The sequence below is a fragment of the Protomyctophum parallelum genome (assembly GCF_964188405.1).
Source record: "Protomyctophum parallelum genome assembly, chromosome: 16".
In the NCBI taxonomy this organism is placed as follows: Eukaryota; Metazoa; Chordata; class Actinopteri; order Myctophiformes; family Myctophidae; genus Protomyctophum; species Protomyctophum parallelum.
In genome coordinates this window covers 48,847,921-48,873,690 of record NC_139711.1, presented here as the reverse complement: position 1 = coordinate 48,873,690, position 25,770 = coordinate 48,847,921, and the positions used below count along the sequence as shown (strand labels likewise).

The 25,770-nt window shown below is 44.1% G+C and overlaps 1 protein-coding gene across 5 annotated transcripts; it reads left to right on the top strand.

The window, feature by feature from the left end:
• Window positions 1-25,770, top strand: grhpra (glyoxylate reductase/hydroxypyruvate reductase a). Of its 5 annotated transcripts, none has more exons than XM_083785646.1 (10): window positions 1-64; window positions 105-236; window positions 1,501-1,631; window positions 16,376-16,448; window positions 17,499-17,615; window positions 17,898-17,986; window positions 18,761-18,875; window positions 19,843-19,965; window positions 21,953-22,083; window positions 22,387-25,770. In XM_083785646.1, exons 2-10 carry the CDS (start codon window positions 148-150, stop codon window positions 22,506-22,508), a joined length of 990 nt encoding a protein of 329 aa, XP_083641772.1. In that variant the 5' UTR covers window positions 1-64; window positions 105-147; the 3' UTR covers window positions 22,509-25,770. The 5 variants fall into 5 exon arrangements, 2 of the variants coding, with proteins under 2 accessions (XP_083641772.1, XP_083641771.1); XR_014570482.1 differs by having other exon boundaries at window positions 28-236; window positions 22,387-24,691; window positions 24,867-25,770; XR_014570483.1 differs by having other exon boundaries at window positions 28-236; window positions 22,387-24,701; window positions 24,806-25,770.

Genomic DNA, 25,770 nt, shown 5'->3' with positions numbered 1-25,770 from the left:
GTAGTCTTTCAGCAGTTAGCTGACATTCATGTGTGTGTGTGTGTTGATATAAGTCAGCGGACAGAGTGTGTGTGTGAGTGTGTGTGTGTGTGTGTGTGTGTGTGTGTGTGAATAGTTTAGGTATTGATATTAATCATTGCTTACTGTATGCAGTCTGTCGTTCATAAAGTCATGAAGGTGTTTCTGACCAGAAGGATTCCTCCAGAGGGAATGAAGATCCTCACACAGTCTGACCTGTAAGATTATTATTTTTATTATACAGTTATAATATTTATACTGTTACTGTAGCTGTTTATATGAGATCATATACATGTTACAACAAAGCAAAGCAAATAGGCCTACTGCCTCATCAAAGTTGGTATCGTGACTGTACATTATCAGATATTTGCATGTGTTATTATTATATTATCACCACTTTATCACCAGGTTTTCTCTGTCAAGATATAGTTCTTATCAATGACAGAGAAACCTCTGAACTCCACTGACAATGGATCTACACACACACACACACACACACACACACACACACACACACACACACACACACACACACACACACACACACACACACACACACACACACACACACACATTGAACAAGAGACGAACATAACCATATGACTAGACAAGCCAGTTGGGGTGTTTTGGTGGCACCTAAACCAAGAACAAATATTCTTAAATCTTCTATTATCTATAGAGCAGTAATAGGTTGGAATGCACTACCAAAGTGTATAACCAATACAAATACAAAATTCATCTTTAAAATCAAGTTAAAAGAACACCTTTAATATGTAAATCATACTGCAGTAACCCTGGGAAAATAATAATTCAAATGTATAATGTGTTGAAAGTGATTTTTTTGCTATGTTTTTCTTTGTTTTTGATTTCTCCTATTTATTTATTTTTTCTTATTTTATATTTTATTTTACTATGTTTTATTTTGAGTTAGTGTTTGTAAACAATTGTAATTATTGCCTTTGTTAAATGTTAAATGTTTGTCTGTGTCGGACCCCAGGAAGACTAGCTTTTGTCAAGGCGAAAGCTAATGGGGATCCTTATAAACAATAAACAAACAATAAACAATGTTCATAACAACACACAGACGTAGAGGGTGTTCAGTAGCATCGATTTATGGGGGGAAAAAAAGGTGGACTGCTGGGATTCAGATGAACCTGTGTCTATGTGTTATTGTGTTAACAGTGTTAAGGTGGACTGCTGGGATTCAGATGAACCCGTGTCTATGTGTTATTGTGTTAACAGTGTTAAGGTGGACTGCTGGGATTCAGATGAACCCGTGTCTATGTGTTATTGTGTTAACAGTGTTAAGGTGGACTGCTGGGATTCAGATGAACCTGTGTCTATGTGTCATTGTGTTAACAGTGTTAAGGTGGACTGCTGGGATTCAGATGAACCCGTGTCTATGTGTTATTGTGTTAACAGTGTTAAGGTGGACTGCTGGGATTCAGATGAACCTGTGTCTATGTGTTATTGTGTTAACAGTGTTAAGGTGGACTGCTGGGATTCAGATGAACCCGTGTCTCGCTCAGACCTGCTGAAAGGAGTCCAGGGCGCTCACGGTCTGCTGTGTCTGCTGACGGAAAAGATCGATGCCGAGGTCCTCGATGCTGCAGGTACCATTCCTACAGCCTGCTGCCCTGCTCAAAGGCTCTATGTAACCCACAACCTGCTGCCCTGGCTCAAAGTGTAAACTACATATAACTTTGTAATGGTGGCAGACAGCCCTGTGAAAGTGCACAGTTAAAACTACACTTTGTAATGGAGACAGCCCTGTGAAAGTGCACAGTTAAAACTACATACAGTATAACTTTGTAATGGTGGCAGACAGCCCTGTGAAAGTGCACAGTTAAAACTACACTTTGTAATGGTGACAGACAGTCCTGTGAAAGTGCACAGTGTAAGACTACACTTTGTAATGGTGGCAGACAGCCCTGTGAAAGTGCACAGTTAAAACTACACTTTGTAATGGTGGCAGACAGCCCTGTGAAAGTGCACAGTTAAAACTACATACAGTATAACTTTGTAATGGTGGCAGACAGCCCTGTGAAAGTGCACAGTTACAACTACACTTTGTAATGGTAACAGACAGTCCTGTGAAAGTGCACAGTGTAAGACTACACTTTGTAATGGTGGCAGACAGCCCTGTGAAAGTGCACAGTTAAAACTACACTTTGTAATGGTGGCAGAGCCCTGTGAAAGTGCACAGTGGAAACTACATATAACTTTGTAATGGTGGCAGACAGTGCTGTGAAAGTGCACAGTGGAAACTACATATAACTTTGTAATGGTGGCAGACAGCCCTGTGAAAGTGCACAGTTAAAACTACACTTTGTAATGGTGGTAGACAACCCTGTGAAAGTGTACAGTTAAAACTACACTTTGTAATGGTGACAGACAGCCCTGTGAAAGTGCACAGTTAAAACTACACTTTGTAATGGTGACAGACAGTCCTGTGAAAGTGCACAGTGTAAAACTACACTTTGTAATGGTGGCAGACAGCCCTGTGAAAGTGCACAGTTAAAACTACACTGTGTAATGGTGACAGACAGTCCTGTGAAAGTGCACAGTGTAAAACTACACTTTGTAATGGTGGCAGACAGCCCTGTGAAATTGCACAGTTAAAACTACACTTTGTAATGGTGACAGACAGCCCTGTGAAAGTGCACAGTTAAAACTACACTTTGTAATGGTGGCAGACAGCCCTGTGAAAGTGCACAGTTAAAACTACATACAGTATAACTTTGTAATGGTGGCAGACAGCCCTGTGAAAGTGCACAGTTAAAACTACACTTTGTAATGGTGGCAGACAGTCCTGTGAAAGTGCACAGTGAAAACTACACTTTGTAATGGTGACAGACAGCCCTGTGAAAGTGCACAGTTAAAACTACACTTTGTAATGGTGGCAGACAGCCCTGTGAAAGTGCACAGTTAAAACTACACTTTGTAATGGTGACAGACAGTCCTGTGAAAGTGCACAGTTAAAACTACACTTTGTAATGGTGGCAGACAGCCCTGTGAAAGTGCACAGTTAAAACTACACTTTGTAATGGTGGTAGACAGTCCTGTGAAAGTGCACAGTTAAAACTACACTTTGTAATGGTGACAGACAGCCCTGTGAAAGTGCACAGTTAAAACTACACTTTGTAATGGTGGCAGACAGCCCTGTGAAAGTGCACAGTTAAAACTACACTTTGTAATGGTGACAGACAGTCCTGTGAAAGTGCACAGTTAAAACTACACTTTGTAATGGTGGCAGACAGCCCTGTGAAAGTGCACAGTTAAAACTACACTTTGTAATGGTAGCAGACAGCCCTGTGAAAGTGTACAGTTAAAACTACACTTTGTAATGGAGGCAGACAGGGTGCCGTGTCATTAGTCAGAAGGTTCATTGTTCCGAAATTACTATCCCTATCTCTAACCCTAACCTAAACCTAACCGCAAGCACAGGAGCAAACCTAAACCTAACCGTAAGCACGGGAGCAGTGCATGTTCGGACTAACGGGACTTCGGATCTATGGGCAGTTTCCGGCAGACAGCCCTGTGAAAGTGCACAGTGAAAACTACACTTTGTAATGGTGACAGACAGCCCTGTGAAAGTGCACAGTTAAAACTACACTTTGTAATGGTGGCAGACAGCCCTGTGAAAGTGCACAGTTAAAACTACATACAGTATAACTTTGTAATGGTGGCAGACAGCCCTGTGAAAGTGCACAGTTAAAACTACACTTTGTAATGGAGACAGCCCTGTGAAAGTGCACAGTTAAAACTACATACAGTATAACTTTGTAATGGTGGCAGACAGCCCTGTGAAAGTGCACAGTTAAAACTACACTTTGTAATGGTGACAGACAGTCCTGTGAAAGTGCACAGTGTAAGACTACACTTTGTAATGGTGGCAGACAGCCCTGTGAAAGTGCACAGTTAAAACTACACTTTGTAATGGTGGCAGACAGCCCTGTGAAAGTGCACAGTTAAAACTACATACAGTATAACTTTGTAATGGTGGCAGACAGCCCTGTGAAAGTGCACAGTTACAACTACACTTTGTAATGGTAACAGACAGTCCTGTGAAAGTGCACAGTGTAAGACTACACTTTGTAATGGTGGCAGACAGCCCTGTGAAAGTGCACAGTTAAAACTACACTTTGTAATGGTGGCAGAGCCCTGTGAAAGTGCACAGTGGAAACTACATATAACTTTGTAATGGTGGCAGACAGTGCTGTGAAAGTGCACAGTGGAAACTACATATAACTTTGTAATGGTGGCAGACAGCCCTGTGAAAGTGCACAGTTAAAACTACACTTTGTAATGGTGGTAGACAACCCTGTGAAAGTGTACAGTTAAAACTACACTTTGTAATGGTGACAGACAGCCCTGTGAAAGTGCACAGTTAAAACTACACTTTGTAATGGTGACAGACAGTCCTGTGAAAGTGCACAGTGTAAAACTACACTTTGTAATGGTGGCAGACAGCCCTGTGAAAGTGCACAGTTAAAACTACACTGTGTAATGGTGACAGACAGTCCTGTGAAAGTGCACAGTGTAAAACTACACTTTGTAATGGTGGCAGACAGCCCTGTGAAATTGCACAGTTAAAACTACACTTTGTAATGGTGACAGACAGCCCTGTGAAAGTGCACAGTTAAAACTACACTTTGTAATGGTGGCAGACAGCCCTGTGAAAGTGCACAGTTAAAACTACATACAGTATAACTTTGTAATGGTGGCAGACAGCCCTGTGAAAGTGCACAGTTAAAACTACACTTTGTAATGGTGGCAGACAGTCCTGTGAAAGTGCACAGTGAAAACTACACTTTGTAATGGTGACAGACAGCCCTGTGAAAGTGCACAGTTAAAACTACACTTTGTAATGGTGGCAGACAGCCCTGTGAAAGTGCACAGTTAAAACTACACTTTGTAATGGTGACAGACAGTCCTGTGAAAGTGCACAGTTAAAACTACACTTTGTAATGGTGGCAGACAGCCCTGTGAAAGTGCACAGTTAAAACTACACTTTGTAATGGTGGTAGACAGTCCTGTGAAAGTGCACAGTTAAAACTACACTTTGTAATGGTGACAGACAGCCCTGTGAAAGTGCACAGTTAAAACTACACTTTGTAATGGTGGCAGACAGCCCTGTGAAAGTGCACAGTTAAAACTACACTTTGTAATGGTAACAGACAGTCCTGTGAAAGTGCACAGTGTAAGACTACACTTTGTAATGGTGGCAGACAGCCCTGTGAAAGTGCACAGTTAAAACTACACTTTGTAATGGTGGCAGAGCCCTGTGAAAGTGCACAGTGGAAACTACATATAACTTTGTAATGGTGGCAGACAGTGCTGTGAAAGTGCACAGTGGAAACTACATATAACTTTGTAATGGTGGCAGACAGCCCTGTGAAAGTGCACAGTTAAAACTACACTTTGTAATGGTGGTAGACAACCCTGTGAAAGTGTACAGTTAAAACTACACTTTGTAATGGTGACAGACAGCCCTGTGAAAGTGCACAGTTAAAACTACACTTTGTAATGGTGACAGACAGTCCTGTGAAAGTGCACAGTGTAAAACTACACTTTGTAATGGTGGCAGACAGCCCTGTGAAAGTGCACAGTTAAAACTACACTGTGTAATGGTGACAGACAGTCCTGTGAAAGTGCACAGTGTAAAACTACACTTTGTAATGGTGGCAGACAGCCCTGTGAAATTGCACAGTTAAAACTACACTTTGTAATGGTGACAGACAGCCCTGTGAAAGTGCACAGTTAAAACTACACTTTGTAATGGTGGCAGACAGCCCTGTGAAAGTGCACAGTTAAAACTACATACAGTATAACTTTGTAATGGTGGCAGACAGCCCTGTGAAAGTGCACAGTTAAAACTACACTTTGTAATGGTGGCAGACAGTCCTGTGAAAGTGCACAGTGAAAACTACACTTTGTAATGGTGACAGACAGCCCTGTGAAAGTGCACAGTTAAAACTACACTTTGTAATGGTGGCAGACAGCCCTGTGAAAGTGCACAGTTAAAACTACACTTTGTAATGGTGACAGACAGTCCTGTGAAAGTGCACAGTTAAAACTACACTTTGTAATGGTGGCAGACAGCCCTGTGAAAGTGCACAGTTAAAACTACACTTTGTAATGGTGGTAGACAGTCCTGTGAAAGTGCACAGTTAAAACTACACTTTGTAATGGTGACAGACAGCCCTGTGAAAGTGCACAGTTAAAACTACACTTTGTAATGGTGGCAGACAGCCCTGTGAAAGTGCACAGTTAAAACTACACTTTGTAATGGTGACAGACAGTCCTGTGAAAGTGCACAGTTAAAACTACACTTTGTAATGGTGGCAGACAGCCCTGTGAAAGTGCACAGTTAAAACTACACTTTGTAATGGTAGCAGACAGCCCTGTGAAAGTGTACAGTTAAAACTACACTTTGTAATGGAGGCAGACAGGGTGCCGTGTCATTAGTCAGAAGGTTCATTGTTCCGAAATTACTATCCCTATCTCTAACCCTAACCTAAACCTAACCGCAAGCACAGGAGCAAACCTAAACCTAACCGTAAGCACGGGAGCAGTGCATGTTCGGACTAACGGGACTTCGGATCTATGGGCAGTTTCCGGCAGACAGCCCTGTGAAAGTGCACAGTGAAAACTACACTTTGTAATGGTGACAGACAGCCCTGTGAAAGTGCACAGTTAAAACTACACTTTGTAATGGTGGCAGACAGCCCTGTGAAAGTGCACAGTTAAAACTACATACAGTATAACTTTGTAATGGTGGCAGACAGCCCTGTGAAAGTGCACAGTTAAAACTACACTTTGTAATGGAGACAGCCCTGTGAAAGTGCACAGTTAAAACTACATACAGTATAACTTTGTAATGGTGGCAGACAGCCCTGTGAAAGTGCACAGTTAAAACTACACTTTGTAATGGTGACAGACAGTCCTGTGAAAGTGCACAGTGTAAGACTACACTTTGTAATGGTGGCAGACAGCCCTGTGAAAGTGCACAGTTAAAACTACACTTTGTAATGGTGGCAGACAGCCCTGTGAAAGTGCACAGTTAAAACTACATACAGTATAACTTTGTAATGGTGGCAGACAGCCCTGTGAAAGTGCACAGTTACAACTACACTTTGTAATGGTAACAGACAGTCCTGTGAAAGTGCACAGTGTAAGACTACACTTTGTAATGGTGGCAGACAGCCCTGTGAAAGTGCACAGTTAAAACTACACTTTGTAATGGTGGCAGAGCCCTGTGAAAGTGCACAGTGGAAACTACATATAACTTTGTAATGGTGGCAGACAGTGCTGTGAAAGTGCACAGTGGAAACTACATATAACTTTGTAATGGTGGCAGACAGCCCTGTGAAAGTGCACAGTTAAAACTACACTTTGTAATGGTGGTAGACAACCCTGTGAAAGTGTACAGTTAAAACTACACTTTGTAATGGTGACAGACAGCCCTGTGAAAGTGCACAGTTAAAACTACACTTTGTAATGGTGACAGACAGTCCTGTGAAAGTGCACAGTGTAAAACTACACTTTGTAATGGTGGCAGACAGCCCTGTGAAAGTGCACAGTTAAAACTACACTGTGTAATGGTGACAGACAGTCCTGTGAAAGTGCACAGTGTAAAACTACACTTTGTAATGGTGGCAGACAGCCCTGTGAAATTGCACAGTTAAAACTACACTTTGTAATGGTGACAGACAGCCCTGTGAAAGTGCACAGTTAAAACTACACTTTGTAATGGTGGCAGACAGCCCTGTGAAAGTGCACAGTTAAAACTACATACAGTATAACTTTGTAATGGTGGCAGACAGCCCTGTGAAAGTGCACAGTTAAAACTACACTTTGTAATGGTGGCAGACAGTCCTGTGAAAGTGCACAGTGAAAACTACACTTTGTAATGGTGACAGACAGCCCTGTGAAAGTGCACAGTTAAAACTACACTTTGTAATGGTGGCAGACAGCCCTGTGAAAGTGCACAGTTAAAACTACACTTTGTAATGGTGACAGACAGTCCTGTGAAAGTGCACAGTTAAAACTACACTTTGTAATGGTGGCAGACAGCCCTGTGAAAGTGCACAGTTAAAACTACACTTTGTAATGGTGGTAGACAGTCCTGTGAAAGTGCACAGTTAAAACTACACTTTGTAATGGTGACAGACAGCCCTGTGAAAGTGCACAGTTAAAACTACACTTTGTAATGGTGGCAGACAGCCCTGTGAAAGTGCACAGTTAAAACTACACTTTGTAATGGTGACAGACAGTCCTGTGAAAGTGCACAGTTAAAACTACACTTTGTAATGGTGGCAGACAGCCCTGTGAAAGTGCACAGTTAAAACTACACTTTGTAATGGTAGCAGACAGCCCTGTGAAAGTGTACAGTTAAAACTACACTTTGTAATGGTGGCAGACAGGGTGCCGTGTCATTAGTCAGAAGGTTCATTGTTCCGAAATTACTATCCCTATCTCTAACCCTAACCTAAACCTAACCGCAAGCACAGGAGCAAACCTAAACCTAACCGTAAGAACGGGAGCAGTGCATGTTCGGACTAACGGGACTTCGGATCTATGGGCAGTTTCCGGCAGACAGCCCTGTGAAAGTGCACAGTGAAAACTACACTTTGTAATGGTGACAGACAGCCCTGTGAAAGTGCACAGTTAAAACTACACTTTGTAATGGTGGCAGACAGCCCTGTGAAAGTGCACAGTTAAAACTACACTTTGTAATGGTGACAGACAGTCCTGTGAAAGTGCACAGTTAAAACTACACTTTGTAATGGTGGCAGACAGCCCTGTGAAAGTGCACAGTTAAAACTACACTTTGTAATGGTGGTAGACAGTCCAGTGAAAGTGCACAGTTAAAACTACACTTTGTAATGGTGACAGACAGCCCTGTGAAAGTGCACAGTTAAAACTACACTTTGTAATGGTGGCAGACAGCCCTGTGAAAGTGCACAGTTAAAACTACACTTTGTAATGGTGACAGACAGTCCTGTGAAAGTGCACAGTTAAAACTACACTTTGTAATGGTGGCAGACAGCCCTGTGAAAGTGCACAGTTAAAACTACACTTTGTAATGGTAGCAGACAGCCCTGTGAAAGTGTACAGTTAAAACTACACTTTGTAATGGTGGCAGACAGGGTGCCGTGTCATTAGTCAGAAGGTTCATTGTTCCGAAATTACTATCCCTATCTCTAACCCTAACCTAAACCTAACCGCAAGCACAGGAGCAAACCTAAACCTAACCGTAAGCACGGGAGCAGTGCATGTTCGGACTAACGGGACTTCGGATCTATGGGCAGTTTCCGGCAGACAGCCCTGTGAAGGTGCACAGTGAAAACTAAACTTTGTAATGGTGACAGACAGTCCTGTGAAAGTGCTCAGTTAAAACTACACTTTGTAATGGTGGCAGACAGCCCTGTGAAAGTGCACAGTTAAAACTACACTTTGTAATGGTGGCAGACAGCCCTGTGAAAGTGCACAGTTAAAACTACACTTTGTAATGGTGTCAGACAGCTCTGTGAAAGTGCACAGTTAAAACTACACTTTGTAATGGTGACAGACAGCCCTGTGAAAGTGTACAGTTAAAACTACACTTTGTAATGGTGGTAGACAGCCCTCTGAAAGTGCACAGTTAAAACTACACTTTGTAATGGTGGCACACAGCCCTGTGAAAGTGCACAGTGGAAACTACACTTTGTAATGGTGGCAGACAGCCCTGTGAAAGTGCACAGTTAAAACTACACTTTGTAATGGTGGCAGACAGTCCTGTGAAAGTGCACAGTTAAAACTACACTTTGTAATGGTGGCAGAGCCCTGTGAAAGTGCACAGTGGAAACTACACTTTGTAATGGTGGCAGACAGCCCTGTGAAAGTGCACAGTTAAAACTACACTTTGTAATGGTGGCAGACAGCCCTGTGAAAGTGCACAGTGAAAACTACACTTTGTAATGGTGACAGACAGCCCTGTGAAAGTGCACAGTTAAAACTACACTTTGTAATGGTGACAGACAGTCCTGTGAAAGTGCACAGTGTAAAACTACACTTTGTAATGGTGGCAGACAGCCCTGTGAAAGTGCACAGTTAAAACTACACTTTGTAATGGTGACAGACAGTCCTGTGAAAGTGCACAGTGTAAAACTACACTTTGTAATGGTGGCAGATAGCCCTGTGAAAGTGCACAGTTAAAACTACATACAGTATAACTTTGTAATGGTGGCAGACAGCCCTGTGAAAGTGCACAGTTAAAACTACACTTTGTAATGGTGGCAGACAGCCCTGTGAAAGTGCACAGTTAAAACTACATACAGTATAACTTTGTAATGGTGGCAGACAGCCCTGTGAAAGTGCACAGTTAAAACTACACTTTGTAATGGTGGCAGACAGCCCTGTGAAAGTGCACAGTTAAAACTACACTTTGTAATGGTGGCAGACAGCCCTGTGAAAGTGCACAGTTAAAACTACACTTTGTAATGGTGGCAGACAGCCCTGTGAAAGTGCACAGTTAAAACTACACTTTGTAATGGTGACAGACAGTCCTGTGAAAGTGCACAGTGTAAAACTACACTTTGTAATGGTGGCAGACAGCCCTGTGAAAGTGCACAGTTAAAACTACACTTTGTAATGGTGACAGACAGTCCTGTGAAAGTGCACAGTTAAAACTACACTTTGTAATGGTGGCAGACAGCCCTGTGAAAGTGCACAGTTAAAACTACACTTTGTAATGGTAGCAGACAGCCCTGTGAAAGTGTACAGTTAAAACTACACTTTGTAATGGTGGCAGACAGGGTGCCGTGTCATTAGTCAGAAGGTTCATTGTTCCGAAATTACTATCCCTATCTCTAACCCTAACCTAAACCTAACCGCAAGCACAGGAGCAAACCTAAACCTAACCGCAAGCACGGGAGCAGTGCATGTTCGGACTAACGGGACTTCGGATCTATGGGCAGTTTCCGGCAGACAGCCCTGTGAAGGTGCACAGTGAAAACTAAACTTTGTAATGGTGACAGACAGTCCTGTGAAAGTGCTCAGTTAAAACTACACTTTATAATGGTGGCAGACAGCCCTGTGAAAGTGCACAGTTAAAACTACACTTTGTAATGGTGGCAGACAGCCCTGTGAAAGTGCACAGTTAAAACTACACTTTGTAATGGTGTCAGACAGCTCTGTGAAAGTGCACAGTTAAAACTACACTTTGTAATGGTGGTAGACAGCCCTGTGAAAGTGCACAGTTAAAACTACACTTTGTAATGGTGGTAGACAGTCCTGTGAAAGTGCACAGTGAAAACTAAACTTTGTAATGGTGGCAGACAGCCCTGTGAAAGTGCACAGTTAAAACTACACTTTGTAATGGTGGCAGAGCCCTGTGAAAGTGCACAGTGGAAACTACACTTTGTAATGGTGGCAGACAGCCCTGTGAAAGTGCACAGTTAAAACTACACTTTGTAATGGTGGCAGACAGCCCTGTGAAAGTGCACAGTGAAAACTACACTTTGTAATGGTGACAGACAGCCCTGTGAAAGTGCACAGTTAAAACTACACTTTGTAATGGTGGCAGACAGCCCTGTGAAAGTGCACAGTTAAAACTACACTTTGTAATGGTGGCAGACAGCCCTGTGAAAGTGCACAGTTAAAACTACACTTTGTAATGGTGGCAGACAGCCCTGTGAAAGTGCACAGTTAAAACTACACTTTGTAATGGTGGCAGACAGTCCTGTGAAAGTGCACAGTGTAAAACTACACTTTGTAATGGTGGCAGACAGCCCTGTGAAAGTGCACAGTTAAAACTACATACAGTATAACTTTGTAATGGTGGCAGACAGCCCTGTGAAAGTGCACAGTTAAAACTACACTTTGTGATGGTGGCAGACAGCCCTGTGAAAGTGCACAGTTAAAACTACACTTTGTAATGGTGGCAGACAGCCCTGTGAAAGTGCACAGTTAAAACTACACTTTGTAATGGTGGCAGACAGCCCTGTGAAAGTGCACAGTTAAAACTACACTTTGTAATGGTGACAGACAGTCCTGTGAAAGTGCACAGTGTAAAACTACACTTTGTAATGGTGGCAGACAGCCCTGTGAAAGTGCACAGTTAAAACTACACTTTGTAATGGTGACAGACAGTCCTGTGAAAGTGCACAGTGTAAAACTACACTTTGTAATGGTGGCAGACAGCCCTGTGAAAGTGCACAGTTAAAACTACATAGGCCTACAGTATAACTTTGTAATGGTGGCAGACAGCCTTGTGAAAGTGCACAGTTAAAACTACACTTTGTAATGGTGGCAGACAGCCCTGTGAAAGTGCACAGTTAAAACTACACTTTGTAATGGTGACAGACAGTCCTGTGAAAGTGCACAGTGTAAAACTACACTTTGTAATGGTGGCAGACAGCCCTGTGAAAGTGCACTGTTAAAACTACATACAGTATAACTTTGTAATGGTGGCAGACAGCCCTGTGAAAGTGCACAGTTAAAACTACACTTTGTGATGGTGGCAGACAGCCCTGTGAAAGTGCACAGTTAAAACTACACTTTGTAATGGTGGCAGACAGCCCTGTGAAAGTGCACAGTTAAAACTACACTTTGTAATGGTGACAGACAGTCCTGTGAAAGTGCACAGTGTAAAACTACACTTTGTAATGGTGGCAGACAGCCCTGTGAAAGTGCACAGTTAAAACTACACTTTGTAATGGTGACAGACAGTCCTGTGAAAGTGCACAGTTAAAACTACACTTTGTAATGGTGGCAGACAGCCCTGTGAAAGTGCACAGTTAAAACTACACTTTGTAATGGTAGCAGACAGCCCTGTGAAAGTGTACAGTTAAAACTACACTTTGTAATGGTGGCAGACAGGGTGCCGTGTCATTAGTCAGAAGGTTCATTGTTCCGAAATTACTATCCCTATCTCTAACCCTAACCTAAACCTAACCGCAAGCACAGGAGCAAACCTAAACCTAACCGCAAGCACGGGAGCAGTGCATGTTCGGACTAACGGGACTTCGGATCTATGGGCAGTTTCCGGCAGACAGCCCTGTGAAGGTGCACAGTGAAAACTAAACTTTGTAATGGTGACAGACAGTCCTGTGAAAGTGCTCAGTTAAAACTACACTTTATAATGGTGGCAGACAGCCCTGTGAAAGTGCACAGTTAAAACTACACTTTGTAATGGTGGCAGACAGCCCTGTGAAAGTGCACAGTTAAAACTACACTTTGTAATGGTGTCAGACAGCTCTGTGAAAGTGCACAGTTAAAACTACACTTTGTAATGGTGACAGACAGTCCTGTGAAATTGCACAGTGTAAAACTACACTTTGTAATGGTGGCAGACAGCCCTGTGAAAGTGCACAGTTAAAACTACACTTTGTAATGGTGGTAGACAGTCCTGTGAAAGTGCACAGTGAAAACTAAACTTTGTAATGGTGGCAGACAGTCCTGTGAAAGTGCACAGTTAAAACTACACTTTGTAATGGTGGCAGACAGCCCTGTGAAAGTGCACAGTTAAAACTACACTTTGTAATGGTGGCAGAGCCCTGTGAAAGTGCACAGTGGAAACTACACTTTGTAATGGTGGCAGACAGCCCTGTGAAAGTGCACAGTTAAAACTACACTTTGTAATGGTGGCAGACAGCCCTGTGAAAGTGCACAGTGAAAACTACACTTTGTAATGGTGACAGACAGCCCTGTGAAAGTGCACAGTTAAAACTACACTTTGTAATGGTGGCAGACAGCCCTGTGAAAGTGCACAGTTAAAACTACACTTTGTAATGGTGTCAGACAGCTCTGTGAAAGTGCACAGTTAAAACTACACTTTGTAATGGTGACAGACAGTCCTGTGAAATTGCACAGTGTAAAACTACACTTTGTAATGGTGGCAGACAGCCCTGTGAAAGTGCACAGTTAAAACTACACTTTGTAATGGTGGTAGACAGTCCTGTGAAAGTGCACAGTGAAAACTAAACTTTGTAATGGTGGCAGACAGTCCTGTGAAAGTGCACAGTTAAAACTACACTTTGTAATGGTGGCAGACAGCCCTGTGAAAGTGCACAGTTAAAACTACACTTTGTAATGGTGGCAGAGCCCTGTGAAAGTGCACAGTGGAAACTACACTTTGTAATGGTGGCAGACAGCCCTGTGAAAGTGCACAGTTAAAACTACACTTTGTAATGGTGGCAGACAGCCCTGTGAAAGTGCACAGTGAAAACTACACTTTGTAATGGTGACAGACAGCCCTGTGAAAGTGCACAGTTAAAACTACACTTTGTAATGGTGGCAGACAGCCCTGTGAAAGTGCACAGTTAAAACTACACTTTGTAATGGTGGCAGACAGCCCTGTGAAAGTGCACAGTTAAAACTACACTTTGTAATGGTGGCAGACAGCCCTGTGAAAGTGCACAGTTAAAACTACACTTTGTAATGGTGGCAGACAGCCCTGTGAAAGTGCACAGTTAAAACTACACTTTGTAATGGTGGCAGACAGCCCTGTGAAAGTGCACAGTTAAAACTACACTTTGTAATGGTGGCAGACAGCCCTGTGAAAGTGCACAGTTAAAACTACACTTTGTAATGGTGGCAGACAGCCCTGTGAAAGTGCACAGTTAAAACTACACTTTGTAATGGTGGCAGACAGCCCTGTGAAAGTGCACAGTTAAAACTACACTTTGTAATGGTGACAGACAGTCCTGTGAAAGTGCACAGTGTAAAACTACACTTTGTAATGGTGGCAGACAGCCCTGTGAAAGTGCACAGTTAAAACTACACTTTGTAATGGTGACAGACAGTCCTGTGAAAGTGCACAGTGTAAAACTACACTTTGTAATGGTGGCAGACAGCCCTGTGAAAGTGCACAGTTAAAACTACATACAGTATAACTTTGTAATGGTGGCAGACAGCCCTGTGAAAGTGCACAGTTAAAACTACACTTTGTGATGGTGGCAGACAGCCCTGTGAAAGTGCACAGTTAAAACTACACTTTGTAATGGTGACAGAGCCCTGTGAAATTGCACAGTGGAAACTACATATAACTTTGTAATGGTGGCAGACAGTGCTGTGAAAGTGCACAGTGGAAACTACATATAACTTTGTAATGGTGGCAGACAGCCCTGTGAAAGTGCACAGTTAAAACTACACTTTGTAATGGTGGCAGACAGCCCTGTGAAAGTGTACAGTTAAAACTACACTTTGTAATGGTAGCAGACAGTCCTGTGAAAGTGTACAGTTAAAACTACACTTTGTAATGGTAGCAGACAGTCCTGTGAAAGTGCACAGTTAAAACTACACTTTGTAATGGTAGCAGACAGTCCTGTGAAAGTGCACAGTTAAAACTACACTTTGTAATGGTGGCAGACAGCCCTGTGAAAGTGTACAGTTAAAACTACACTTTGTAATGGTGGCAGACAGCCCTGTGAAAGTGCACAGTTAAAACTACACTTTGTAATGGTGGCAGACAGCCCTGTGAAAGTGCACAGTGGAAACTACACTTTGTAATGGTGGCAGACAGCCCTGTGAAAGTGCACAGTTAAAACTACACTTTGTAATGGTGGCAGACAGCCCTGTGAAAGTGCACAGTTAAAACTACACTTTGTAATGGTGGCAGAGCCCTGTGAAAGTGCTCAGTTAAAACTACACTTTGTAATGGTGACAGACAGCCCTGTGAAAGTGCACAGTTAAAACTACATACTACTACTATTGAGTGAAATATTCTCTATTTATGAAAGAAATAAAATAAAACTACAGAGAGTTATTTAACTTAAGGCTGATAGACGGTATAAAAGGGAAGCCGATAAATAAACAGAGTGGTTCTTTTTTAAACATTAATGGTGTTTTTGTTTTTTTACTCCATTCTGGGCGGGAAACCCTTTTGGTGTTTTAAGCATTATGTTGTACTTTAGCTATTGAAAAATAGCAGCTTGTAGCTCTGCTATTTTTGAAAAATCGTGTAAAAATGCAGCACAAATCTTTGAATATATATTCTTTCAGAGCGAACGTTTTTAACTCAAATCTTTGCTTCTGAGGGGTTCGTGGAATAACATATTTTCAGATGGGGGGGTCGGTGCCCCAATTACATAATAATTTCTGGGGGTTCTTGATATAAAATATTGAGCTGACCACTGATACAGAAACATGAGGTACTATTTCAGAAAACTGTCATTTATTTTTTTAATGTCGACGTCGGGCCTGAATGGGTTAAAATCAGACCAGTGTGTGTCCAGTGGAAACCTCGTATGAATCTGATCTCAGGTCAGAATGGGTTATAATCAGACCAGTGTGTGTCCAGTGGAAACCTCGTATGAATCTGATCTCAGGTCAGAATGGGTTAAAGATGAATCCATCTGTGATGTTTCAGGTTCCAGCCTGAAGGTCATCAGCACGCTGTCCGTCGGCGTTGACCACCTCGACCTCGACGAGATCAAGAAACGGTAAAAACTATTATTTTACATTTTATAAATCTGACCAGCTTTACATGTTATCTATTTTATCGGACCAGATACAGGCAAGTACATTAATGCCATTCCTCTGGTTTCTGACGTCACACTCATGTTGGCCATTTGTTTGTTTGTTTGTTTGTTAGTTCGGTTATAGTTGTTGTTTTACAAGAACATTTTGTCGTCTACAGTCCTGACCTTCTGACTCTGTTTCATTGTTTGTTGTTAATTCTTCTTCATCGTTTCCAGGCAGGGGGAACTGATATTACTGTCTGTTGTTTCCTGGGGGATCCGGGTGGGTTACACCAGGAGGAAATTATGTTACGGTCCGTTGTTTCATGGGGTTACACCAGGGGGGAACTAATGTTACTGTCTGTTGTTTCCTGGGGTTACACCAGGGGGGAACTAATGTTACTGTCTGTTGTTTCCTGGGGTTACACCAGGGGGGAACTAATGTTACTGTCTGTTGTTTCCTGGGGTTACACCAGGGGGGAACTAATGTTACTGTCTGTTGTTTCCTGGGGTTACACCAGGGGGGAACTGATGTTACGGTCTGTTGTTTCCAGGGGGGATCCGGGTGGGTTACACCAGGGGGGGAACTGATGTTACTGTCTGTTGTTTCCTGGGGTTACACCAGGGGGGAACTGATGTTACGGTCTGTTGTTTCCTGGGGTTACACCAGGGGGGAACTAATGTTACTGTCTGTTGTTTCCTGGGGTTACACCAGGGGGGAACTAATGTTACTGTCTGTTGTTTCCTGGGGTTACACCAGGGGGGAACTGATGTTACGGTCTGTTGTTTCCAGGGGGGATCCGGGTGGGTTACACCAGGGGGGGAACTGATGTTACTGTCTGTTGTTTCCTGGGGTTACACCAGGGGGGAACTGATGTTACGGTCTGTTGTTTCCTGGGGTTACACCAGGGGGGAACTAATGTTACTGTCTGTTGTTTCCTGGGGTTACACCAGGGGGGAACTAATGTTACTGTCTGTTGTTTCCTGGGGTTACACCAGGGGGGAACTGATGTTACGGTCTGTTGTTCCCAGGGGGATCCGCGTGGGTTACACCCCTGACGTGCTGACGGACGCCACAGCTGAGCTAACGGTGGCGTTGCTACTGGCGACGGCACGGAGGTTACCGGAGGGCATCCAGGAGGTCAAAAAGTATGTGTCTTATTAAGGACATGTCACACCAATGCAACTCCTTTTAAGGACATGTCACACCAATGCAACTCCTTTTAAGGACATGTCACACCAATGCAACTCCTCAACTAAACAGTTTTAAGGACATGTCATGCTCTCTCTCTCTCTCTCTCTCTCTCTCTCTCTCTCTCTCTCTCTCTCTCTCTCTCTCTCTCTCTCTCTCTCTCTCTCTCTCTCTCTCTCTCTCTCTCTCTCTCTCTCTCTCTCTCTCTCTCTCTCTCTCTCTCTCTCTCTCTCTCTCAGTGGAGGCTGGTCGTCATGGAAACCACTGTGGCTGTGTGGTTACGGTCTGTCTGGAAGTACGGTGGGAGTGATCGGACTGGGTCGCATCGGTACGACTATTACTATAAATATAGTTATTGTCACACTTCCTTATTTAACCTATCTAACTTCCGCAGTGATTGGCCGAGCTTTGCGTGATGTTTGTAGCAGCTGATTGGCTGTTGTTGGTTACGTCACCAATCTTATGTTTTACAATCGTTTTTATAAAGACATTAATTCCCTTTCTGCACGGGCAGAAGACCACACTATGCAAGCCTTATAGAAATGTTCAAATCAGGGAGGGGCCTATGTTAGTGGGAGGGGCCTATGTAAGCGACTGCGGCAACCACACTTTTCCAGTTATTATTATTACCCCCCTTATACTTACTTTGTAATGGTTTAAAAGTAGTAATACACATTATATTTGTAGCCTATATTTCAGGTATAATTTGTATATTTCTGTTATATTTCAGGTATAATTTGTATATTTCTGTTATATTTCAGGTATGATTTGTATATTTCTGTTATATTTCAGGTATAATTTGTATATTTCTGTTATATTTCAGGTATAATTTGTATATTTCTGTTATATTTCAGGTATGATTTGTATATTTCTGTTATATTTCAGGTATAATTTGTATATTTCTGTTATATTTCAGGTATAATTTGTATATTTCTGTTATATTTCAGGTATGATTTGTATATTTCTGTTATATTTCAGGTATAATTTGTATATTTCTGTTATATTTCAGGTATAATTTGTATATTTCTGTTATATTTCAGGTATAATTTGTATATTTCTGTTATATTTCAGGTATAATTTGTATATTTCTGTTATATTTCAGGTATGGCCATCGCCAGGAGACTGAAGCCCTTTGGAGTGAAGCGACTCTTGTACTCGGGGAGAACCGCCAAGCCTGATGCGTCTGAGCTGGGCGGAGAGTTTGGTCAGTTAGTACAGTGTCCTTATGCAGCTGACTCAGGGAGAACAGTATCCTTATGCATCTGACTCAGGGAGAACAGTATCCTTATGGATCTGAGCTGGACAGAGAGTGTGGTCAGTTAGTCCAGCGGTTCCCCCCATCACATGCCAGTGACCCCGATAAGGACCCCCCATTTCAAAACATATGCCAGTGACCCCCCATAAGGACCCCCCATCACATGCCAGTGACCTCGATAAGGGAGGATTTTTACGGCTCTAGCAGTGATTCCGAAACATTAATTAACATGGGAAGTTCATTCTATAGTTTTGGAGCCAGAAGGGAGCAGAGTCTGGGACGTGTGGAGCGTTGTCCAGGGTGTTTTAGAGAAGGGAGAAGAGTCTGGGACGTGTGGAGCGTTGTCCAGGGTGTTTTAGGGACGTGTGGAGCGTTGTCCAGGGTGTTTTAGAGAAGGGAGAAGAGTCTGGGACGTGTGGAGCGTTGTCCAGGGTGTTTTAGAGAAGGGAGAAGAGTCTGGGACGTGTGGAGCGTTGTCCAGGGTGTTTTAGAGAAGGGAGAAGAGTCTGGGACGTGTGGAGCGTTGTCCAGGGTGTTTTAGAGAAGGGAGAAGAGTCTGGGACGTGTGGAGCGTTGTCCAGGGTGTTTTAGAGAAGGGAGAAGAGTCTGGGACGCGTGGAGCGTTGTCCAGGGTGTTTTAGAGAAGGGAGAAGAGTCTGGGACGTGTGGAGCGTTGTCCAGGGTGTTTTAGAGAAGGGAGAAGAGTCTGGACGTGTGGAGCGTTGTCCAGGGTGTTTTAGAGAAGGGAGAAGAGTCTGGGACGTGTGGAGCGTTGTCCAGGGTGTTTTAGAGAAGGGAGAAGAGTCTGGGACGTGTGGAGCGTTGTTGTCGGCGTTTTTAGTGAAGGTATTTCAGCTTCCCTGCTTTTTGGTTTGGACAGCCTGACTGTGTGTGTGTGTGTGTGTGTGTTCGTGCAGTACCCTGGACAGCCTGCTGGCGGACAGTGACTTCGTGGTGGTCAGCTGCAGCCTGACCAATCAGACACAAGGGATGTGTGGGAAGGGCTTCTTCAGCAAGATGAAGAACACCGCAGTCTTCATCAACACCAGCAGGTACATACTGTACACATACTGTACTCCTACTGTACGTACTGTAAATCAGTCTTCATCAACACCAGCAGGTACCTTAGGGCGTCCGTATGGTGCCCTTTGAGAGCGGTTTTGAAGGAGTCTAGGGATTCACATGCCATCACGGTTTAAAGTGTTCAGAGGTCCATCCTGGGGCTCAGAGGTCCATCCTGGGCTCAGAGGTCCATCCTGGGGCTCAGAGGTAAATCCTGGGGCTCAGAGGTAAATCCTGGGGCTCAGAGGTCCATCCTGGGGCTCAGAGGTCCATCCTGGGGCTCAGAGGTCCATCCTGGGGCTCAGAGGTCCATCCTGGGGCTCAGAGGTCCATCCTGGGGCTCAGAGGTAAATCCTGGGGCTCAGAGGTCCATCCTGGGGCTCAGAGGTCCATCCTGGGGCTCAGAGGTCCATCCTGGGGCTCAGAGGTCCATCCTGGGGCTCAGAGGTCCATCCTGGGGCTCAGAGGTCCATCCTGGGGCTCAGAGGTCCATCCTGGGGCTCAGAGGTCCATCCTGGGGCTCAGAGGTCCATCCTGGGGCTCAGAGGTCCATCCTGGGGCTCAGAGGTCCATCCTGGGGCTCAGAGGTATATCCTGGGGCTCAGGTGGTTGTGATTGATTGACAGGTGGTTGTTTGATTGACAGGTGGTTGTGATTGATTGACAGGTGGTTGTGATTGATTGACAGGTGGTTGTTTGATTGACAGGTGGGTATGTTTGATTGACAGGGGGACGGTGGTGATTGACAGGTGGGTGTGTTTGATTGACAGGGGGACGGTGGTGATTGATTGACATGTGGGTATGTTTGATTGACAGGTGGTTGTGATTGATTGACAGGTGGTTGTGATTGATGGACAGGTGGGTATGTTTGATTGACAGGGGGACGGTGGTGATTGATTGACATGTGGGTATGTTTGATTGACAGGTGGGTGTGTTTGATTGACAGGTGGTTGTGATTGATTGACAGGTGGTTGTGATTGATTGACAGGTGGGTATGTTTGATTGACAGGTGGGTGTGTTTGATTGACAGGTGGTTGTGGTTGATTGACAGGTGGTTGTGATTGATTGACAGGTGGTTGTGATTGATTGACAGGTGGGTGTGTTTGATTGACAGGTGGGTATGTTTGATTGACAGGGGGACGGTGGTGATTGACAGGTGGGTGTGTTTGATTGACAGGGGGACGGTGGTGATTGATTGACATGTGGGTATGTTTGATTGACAGGTGGTTGTGATTGATTGACAGGTGGTTGTGATTGATGGACAGGTGGGTATGTTTGATTGACAGGGGGACGGTGGTGATTGATTGACATGTGGGTATGTTTGATTGACAGGTGGGTGTGTTTGATTGACAGGTGGTTGTGATTGATTGACAGGTGGTTGTGATTGATTGACAGGTGGGTATGTTTGATTGACAGGTGGGTGTGTTTGATTGACAGGTGGTTGTGGTTGATTGACAGGTGGTTGTGATTGATTGACAGGTGGTTGTGATTGATTGACAGGTGGGTGTGTTTGATTGACAGGTGGGTATGTTTGATTGACAGGGGGACGGTGGTGATTGACAGGTGGGTGTGTTTGATTGACAGGGGGACGGTGGTGATTGATTGACATGTGGGTATGTTTGATTGACAGGTGGTTGTGATTGATTGACAGGTGGTTGTGATTGATGGACAGGTGGGTATGTTTGATTGACAGGGGGACGGTGGTGATTGATTGACATGTGGGTATGTTTGATTGACAGGTGGGTGTGTTTGATTGACAGGGGGACGGTGGTGATTGATTGACAGGTGGGTGTGTTTGATTGACAGGTGGGTGTGTTTGATTGACAGGTGGTTGTGATTGATTGACAGGTGGGTGTGTTTGATTGACAGGGGGACGGTGGTGATTGATTGACAGGTGGGTGTGTTTGATTGACAGGTGGGTGTGTTTGATTGACAGGTGGGTGTGTTTGATTGACAGGTGGGTGTGTTTGATTGACAGGGGGACTGTGGTGAACCAGGAAGACCTCTACCAGGCGTTGACCAGCGGGCAGATCGCTGCCGCCGGATTGGACGTGACCTCACCGGAGCCCCTCCCCCCCGACCACCCGCTGCTGACTCTGAAGAACTGCGGTGAGGATTTAACCCTTCATTAGGTTTCACTTTAGCGGTGAGGATTTAACCCTTCGTTAGGTTTCACTTTAGCTGTTGATCTACAAGCTCTGTAGGTCTGCTATTTTTGAAAAATCGTGAAAATGTGCCTGAAATCTTTGAATATATATTCTTTCAGAGCGAGTTTTTAACTCAAATCTTTGCTACTGGGGGGGGGGTCCCTGGAACTACATATATATATATTTGGGGTCAGTACCACTGACATGGAAACAGATCTGTTCTCTCTCTCTCCAGTGGTCTTACAGATCTGTTCTCTCTCCACAGTGATCCTGCCCCACATCGGCAGCGCCACCTACGAGACCCGAGGCGTGATGGGCAGCCTGGCCGCCACCAACCTTCTGGCGGGCATCGAGGGCACGGCCATGCCCTCTGAACTGCCCCTCTAGTCCACCGCCATGCCCTCTGAACTGCCCCTGTAGACCGCCATGCCCTCTGAACTGCCCCTCTAGTCCACCTCCATGCCCTCTGAACTGCCCCTCTAGTCCACCGCCATGCCCTCTGAACTGCCCCTCTAGTCCACCTCCATGCCCTCTGAACTGCCCCTCTAGTCCACCTCCATGCCCTCTGAACTGCCCCTGTAGACCACCGCCATGCCCTCTGAACTGCCCCTCTAGTCCACCTCCATGCCCTCTGAACTGCCCCTCTAGTCCACCTCCATGCCCTCTGAACTGCCCCTCTAGTCCACCTCCATGCCCTCTGAACTGCCCCTGTAGACCACCGCCATGCCCTCTGAACTGCCCCTCTAGTCCACCTCCATGCCCTCTGAACTGCCCCTCTAGACCACCACCATGCCCTCTGAACTGCCCCTGTAGACCACCCTGCCCTCTGAACTGCCCCTGTAGACCACCCTGCCCTCTGAACTGCCCCTCTAGACCACCACCATGCCCTCTGAACTGCCCCTCTAGTCCACTAGGTGGCACCACCACGTTCAAGGCAGTTCCAGGGGGTCCCCAGCTAAATGATAGTTAGGAACCAAATGGACCCTTAATGGGTCTGTGACTCAAGAGAGCGTACACTCTCAGAGTTAAATTAACATTGATTTTACAATAATAAATTATGGGGGGTCCCAGAGATAGAAATGGGGGGTCCGTAGAACTAATGCATGTCAAACTGGGGGTCCTTGAAATTAAACGGGTTGAGAATCACTGCTAGAGCCGTGGAAATCTTCTGTTTATGGGGGGGGGGGGGGGTCCCTGGAATATCTTTTCTCATGGGGGGTCCGCGGGGATAATTATAGTGTCAATTTGGGGGTCCTTGACATGAAAGAATGTCTTAGCCGCAATTTGCAACTCTAGATGTTTTTTATAATGGGATGAATCTAGAGTTCCAATACCCTCCATTGACTCCCCACTCATCCAATTTGTTAAACGACGTTAAACTCACCAACATCGCAGCTCTAGGCCAAGCTTGAATTATCCTCTTTCTATCTGGCAAGCTTTTGTTTCATAAAAATCCACCATAGACATGTTGTTATGAGATACTTTCTGTCAAGACATTCTGTGCAGTTTGATTTTCTAAGTGTTGGAGTTTGGAAGCGCTCGTCGTATGTCACTGAGCGGCCCTGTGTACCACCTGTTTCGCATTTGCACATAATTCAGCAGCGCAGAAGCACGACCCCTTAATAAAAACTCTAACACTTAATCACCTGCAGAGGATGTCTTGACAGAAAGTATCTCATAACAACATGTCTACGGGGGATTTTTATGAAACAAAAGCTTGGAAGATTGAAAGAGGATAATTCAAGCTTGGACTACAGCTGCAATGTTGGTGAGTTTAACCCATTCTGACCCGAGATCAGATTCTAAAAATGTTCTTCTACATCCTGACGGTTTTCTGAAAAAGCTATGTTTCTATGTCAGTCGTTCTTCAATTTTTCAAAAATAGCAGACCTACAAGCTCGTAGCGCACCACATCTACAGCTTGTAGATCTGCTATTTTTCAATAGCTAAAGCATGACATGATGCTAACACCAAAATGGGTTAACGTTGTTTACTTTAATACTAGCAGATCGCAAACGCAAATTGGATGAGTGGGGAGTCAATGGAGGGTATTGCAACTCTAGATTCATCCCATTATAAAAACAATCTAGAGTTGCAAATTGCGGCCAGTGCGCACTGGAATAACTAATAAATGCACTCCGTCGACATGCTGAGTACAAGTACTGCTGACCTCTACGACCTTACGATCAGCCTCTCTATAAAATATATATACCTACCGTCAACAGCCAATAAGGGACCATCATTCTTACCGACATACTCTACATAACCTTCTACCCACCAAACATTGAAACATAATCTTAATTACATCACCATCAACAGCCACGACGTATGCGTACCATGCATACCACTTTCGCTCCAGCCGACCACAATACTTGCGCGAGAGAGGTGTGTTTGGGTGAGCCTCTCACCACCGCAGTGAAGACTACAACATGACGCCAGTGACGTCATGTTGTAGTTTTAGTAAAAACAGAGAGGTGTGTTTGGGTGAGCGGTGAGCCTCTCACCACCGCGGTGAAGACTACAACATGACGCCAGTGACGTCATGTTGTAGTTTTAGTAAAAACAGAGAGGTGTGTTTGGGTGAGCGGTGAGCCTCTCACCACCGCGGTGAAGACTACAACATGACGCCAGTGACGTCATGTTGTAGTTTTAGTAAAAACAGAGAGGTGTGTTTTGGGTGAGAGGTGAGTCTCTTACCACCGCGGCTCAGTGACGTCAGGTTGTAGTTTTAGTAAAAACAGAGAGGTGTGTTTGGGTGAGCGGTGAGTCTCTTACCACCGCGGCTCAGTGACGTCATGTTGTAGTTTTAGTAAAAACAGAGAGGTGTGTTTGGGTGAGCGGTGAGTCTCTTACCACCGCGGCTCAGTGACGTCATGTTGTAGTTTTAGTAAAAACAGAGAGGTGTGTTTGGGTGAGCGGTGAGTCTCTTACCACCGCGGCTCAGTGACGTCATGTTGTAGTTTTAGTAAAAACAGAGAGGTGTGTTTGGGTGAGCGGTGAGCCTCTTACCACCGCGGCTCAGTGACGTCATGTTGTAGTTTTCGGTGGTCACCTGGTCACCAATAGGCCAATAGGATCAATGCAGATGAAAATTAACGTCAAAGACAAACGACAATATTGAAGTTCTACGTAGAAACGCCCAAAGTTCTGCTTGTGGCGAGGCAGAACTTAAAACGAAAGAACAATATTTACATATGTAATAATATTTACATATGTAATATAATTACACGTAGCGCAATATGACGTCTGTCTGAGAGGAATATGCACGTTCATAAAGTGAGTTTAACACCTTTAAACTCTTTTTGCAACATTTCTGTTTGGATGCAACTTCCTGCTATGATGATACCTTATATTAGTAACACTCCTAAAACATCAAAGTGCACTAATAATAATAATATGAATAGTTAGTCTTAAAAACTGCACTACTAATGTTTAGTCTTTGCTTTATTTTTGTCCGTGATGCTGTTTTAAGCTGGAGTTTAAACCATAGAATTAAATGATTTATTTCTGCTTTAATTTCAGTTTGTTTTTCCGATTGGATCAATTCCAGGTTAACGATGATAATAATACTATAATTATTAACATGTGTTGAACGTTAGCATTTTTTGTTTGTTTGTTAAATTAATGTGAATAAAAGCAGATCATGAAA